General features: G+C 37.9%; 1 protein-coding gene across 1 annotated transcript; it reads left to right on the forward strand.

The window, feature by feature from the left end:
- The first annotated feature begins 387 nt into the window (after nt 1–387).
- LOC103488147 (uncharacterized) lies at nt 388–2,214 on the forward strand. Its single transcript, XM_008446741.3, has one exon. It carries the CDS (start codon nt 664–666, stop codon nt 2,053–2,055), a length of 1,392 nt encoding a protein of 463 aa, XP_008444963.2. The 5' UTR covers nt 388–663; the 3' UTR covers nt 2,056–2,214.
- Nucleotides 2,215–3,666: the final 1,452 nt, after the last annotated feature.

Consider the following 3,666-nt stretch of genomic DNA (forward strand, 5'->3'; position numbering starts at 1 on the left):
TCGATTTTGAGTTATGAAATTTATATTTGTTTTCTTTTTTATTACAAAACACTAATTTCCAATTCAACTTGATTGATTGTTTAGTGAGTTTGAGTAGAAAATGGATAACTATGGATATAAAATTGTGGGTATAGATAATATTTTCAAAAAATCAAATGTGACCATTGGTGCATTTTATAATAATTTAGTCTGTTAAAAATCAAATGTATTTATTTATTTATTTCCCGCTAATTTTTACATTTATTTAATGAATGACAGCAAACTTAAATATTCGATGGAGGGCATTATGGTAATTGAAGTAACCACATTCACGTTTGTTTTGTTGTTAACAAATCAGAAATAAGCAAAAAACCTGGCTGTCAAAAACTACTTTCTTTTAACACTAAACAAATGGGGTCCCACAGCTGTTATAACACATCTCCTAATGGGCCCCCACACACAGCCGCAACTCTTGGCCCCACGCACACAACCCAACCCCCCCACCTTCATCTTCTTCCTCCTTCCTCCATCCTCCTCCTTTCTCCGCCGTAACCAAAAAATTTCCAGGTTCAGTTAAAAAAAAACTCTCATTATCATTAATGGTTACCGAACCCTAAAACCTCCTCCTCCTCCTCCTTCTTTCCTCAATTTCTCTATTCAATCTCTTTTCAATTCCTTTCTCTAATGGATAACTATTCCTACTCCTCCTATCCCGATTCTCGCGACTCCTCTCCTCGTTCCTGCGAAAACCCTTCTTGGGACGACCCCTCTACCAATCTCAACCCCACCCACCACAGCTACAAAGTCAAATTCATGTGTAGCTATGGCGGCAAGATACAACCCAGAGCTCACGACAATCAACTTACTTACACCGGCGGCGACACCAAGATTCTCGCCGTCGATCGTACTATCACTTTCTCTGCTCTTTCTTCCAGGTTATCTTCTCTCTGCTGCGACGTTACTGTTTGTTTTAAGTACCAACTTCCTGGCGAAGATCTCGATGCTTTGATATCTGTTACCAACGACGAAGATCTTGAGCACATGATGTTGGAGTATGACCGGTTGTATCGTGTCTCGAAGCCTGCGAGGTTACGGCTTTTTCTCTTTCCTTTAAACCCACCTGTTGTCCCGACGATTCTTGCCTCCCAGGACCCCAAATCGGACAGGCAATGGTTCGTCGATGCGTTGAATTCTGTGCGGATTCAGCCTCTGGAAGATTCTTCCTCCCCGCCTGTTGATCCTCCTGGATCTGCCTCGAATCCTGATTTCTTGTTTGGATTTGATAAAGGTTACCATCCAACTCCGGTTCCAGGTTCTAACTTGACGGATTTACCCACCTCGAACACCGCTGTGAAGGACGTTTCCGCTGGGTCTGATTGTGGATCTGAAGATCGTCATTTAGTCGGAGAACCTGCTGTTTCTCCGTCGGAGTTTCAAAAGCAGATTCTGGACTTGCAGAGATTGCAAGTGACGAATGAGAGAAGCAGCGATGAGACCAACTCAAAAACTTCTGCTAGCGATTCTCACCCACCAAAAATTGCAGAGAAAATCGCTCCACCACCGGCGGCAGTTCCTCTGCCTGTACCATTAGCAGTCCCCACGGCATACTTCCCCGACAGGCAGATGATCTCCAGTGGTTATACAGTAGCTGCTTCAGCCAATGCTCCGGCCACCGACCAGTCAATATATCTAATTCCGACTGCCGCGGGTTTATTTCAAGCTCAAACGCTTAGACCCATCAGCGGACCAGTTGGGCACCAGCCTTATTACGGAATGCCAACATACCGTGAAGCCCAGGTTCATAGTTCGGTGGCACAACCAAATGTCGGAGTTTACACTTCAGAGGGGATTCAAATGATGCAGCCCAAGATTACCGTAAACGAGGCCGGCTACACTCAGGTTGCATATGATCACAACACCGGCCGACAAGTTTACTTCACCACCGCGCCACCGTATCAGACCATGGCTCCGGTGGCGGTTGATCACGGGAGACCTAGTGTCGGTGGTGGTGGTGGTGTAAGCTCCTATAATCCGGATGGTAACGTGATTAACACCTCCAAAGCCTCTGGTTTATGATCACAGAAATAAAAAACGTGGATATGATGTGATTAATTCAATTTTATCATTGTCATTAGTTTAATAAATGTAGTTGTTGGTTGATAATCTAGGTGTTGATGAATTTGTATCGTCATTGTTTGGTGTCTATATTGAAATGAGATTGAAGGTATTTGTTTATTCTATGGCTTTCAGTCTAACAATCTGTGGAATATCGAATCACAACCGTCACTGTGACATTTTTCTGCATCATTTCACCAACCCCAATTGACATTGACAAGTCCATTTCAAATACATGTTTAGATTAGGCTCTCGAACACTCATTATTTCCTGTTTACTTCATCGGAAAATTTTCACACCCTTTTGTTCTTCAAAAGAAGCCATCTCAAACTTCATTTGTCTCATAATCCTTCCAGCTTTTTGAGTAAGTTTTGCAGGGAAATGAATGGAGATGTGAACAGAAACTGGTTGAGTTGGTGGAGCACATGGAGGAAAGGACAAGTTAGCTCATTGGGTATGGTTTTTAAATATTTTAAGAAAGATACGATGACTGGATGGGATTGAATTCAGCCCATTGTTAAGATGACATGTCAGCAATTAAATTCTAATTATTGAGAAAGAGAATAGAGAATCATGCAATGATCCAAAACCAAACCACTTTTCTATATTCAGTGGGAAATCTGTGTATCTGTTGAGAGTTTCAGATTAATAATAGTAAAATGGATTTTAATTTCAAAACATTATTATTTTCTTAATAATATAAAAGAGTATCAATTAGTGAGAGTATTAAATTTATTGAATTTAGGGTTGAGTGAATTGCTTGAAGAAAATGAATTATTTTGTCTACTACACACACACACTCGAAGATAAATTGAGATTTGACATTCATTTTGGGTATTAAAATTTGATTTTGATGACCTTGAAGTTTCCTCTTGCTTTCCATACGTCAAATTGCTTTGTTGGGTCATTTATTGATTATTTCTTTGAAACCCCCAATTCATAATTGAGTACTAAATAAGGGTTTTTCCTCTACATTATTTTATTATATTCACCCATATCCAATTAAACTTTTTAGGCATATAATTAAATACAAATAGTCCACATTTTATAACGTAAACAATATTATTTCCACATTTCAATATACATACTTTCCCAATTTTGATTTAATATTTAAATTTTATAGGTCTACAAATTTGTTAAGAGGGTTAGAAATAATGCTAAATTTACTAATATAGTCATGTTTTATAAAGTTCACAAAGTTTAATAATTGTTATCAAAATTTTAAAAATATTAACAGCAAATTAAAAAAGTAATGGTCACATCAAATATTAATAATAACTATGTTCAAGAAAAAGGATTATTGACGAATGACGTGTCATCTTCCAAAAATGACGTCTAGGTCTCTCTCACTCAAAAATAAATGAATCTCTCAAGTGAATGTTGTTGTGTTTTAGTTTTCAAGTTTGTTCCCTTTATATTTCTAAAACAAAATTAATTTTCAAAACCAGTCCAAATGCAACATTTTAATTATATCTATATTCATAGAATACAAGCATAATCCTTAATTTGATCAACATCCTTACTAAGCATTTGTTGAAAATCAATTTAATCTTCCGAAAAGCATAAATTATG

The sequence above is a fragment of the Cucumis melo genome, chromosome 3 (genome assembly GCF_025177605.1).
Source record: "Cucumis melo cultivar AY chromosome 3, USDA_Cmelo_AY_1.0, whole genome shotgun sequence".
Classification (NCBI taxonomy): domain Eukaryota; kingdom Viridiplantae; phylum Streptophyta; class Magnoliopsida; order Cucurbitales; family Cucurbitaceae; genus Cucumis; species Cucumis melo.

Bases quoted from the DNA above. Each gene is read 5' to 3' on its own strand.
- LOC103488147 (XM_008446741.3), top strand. From the start codon at position 664: ATGGATAACTATTCCTACTCCTCCTATCCCGATTCTCGCGACTCCTCT.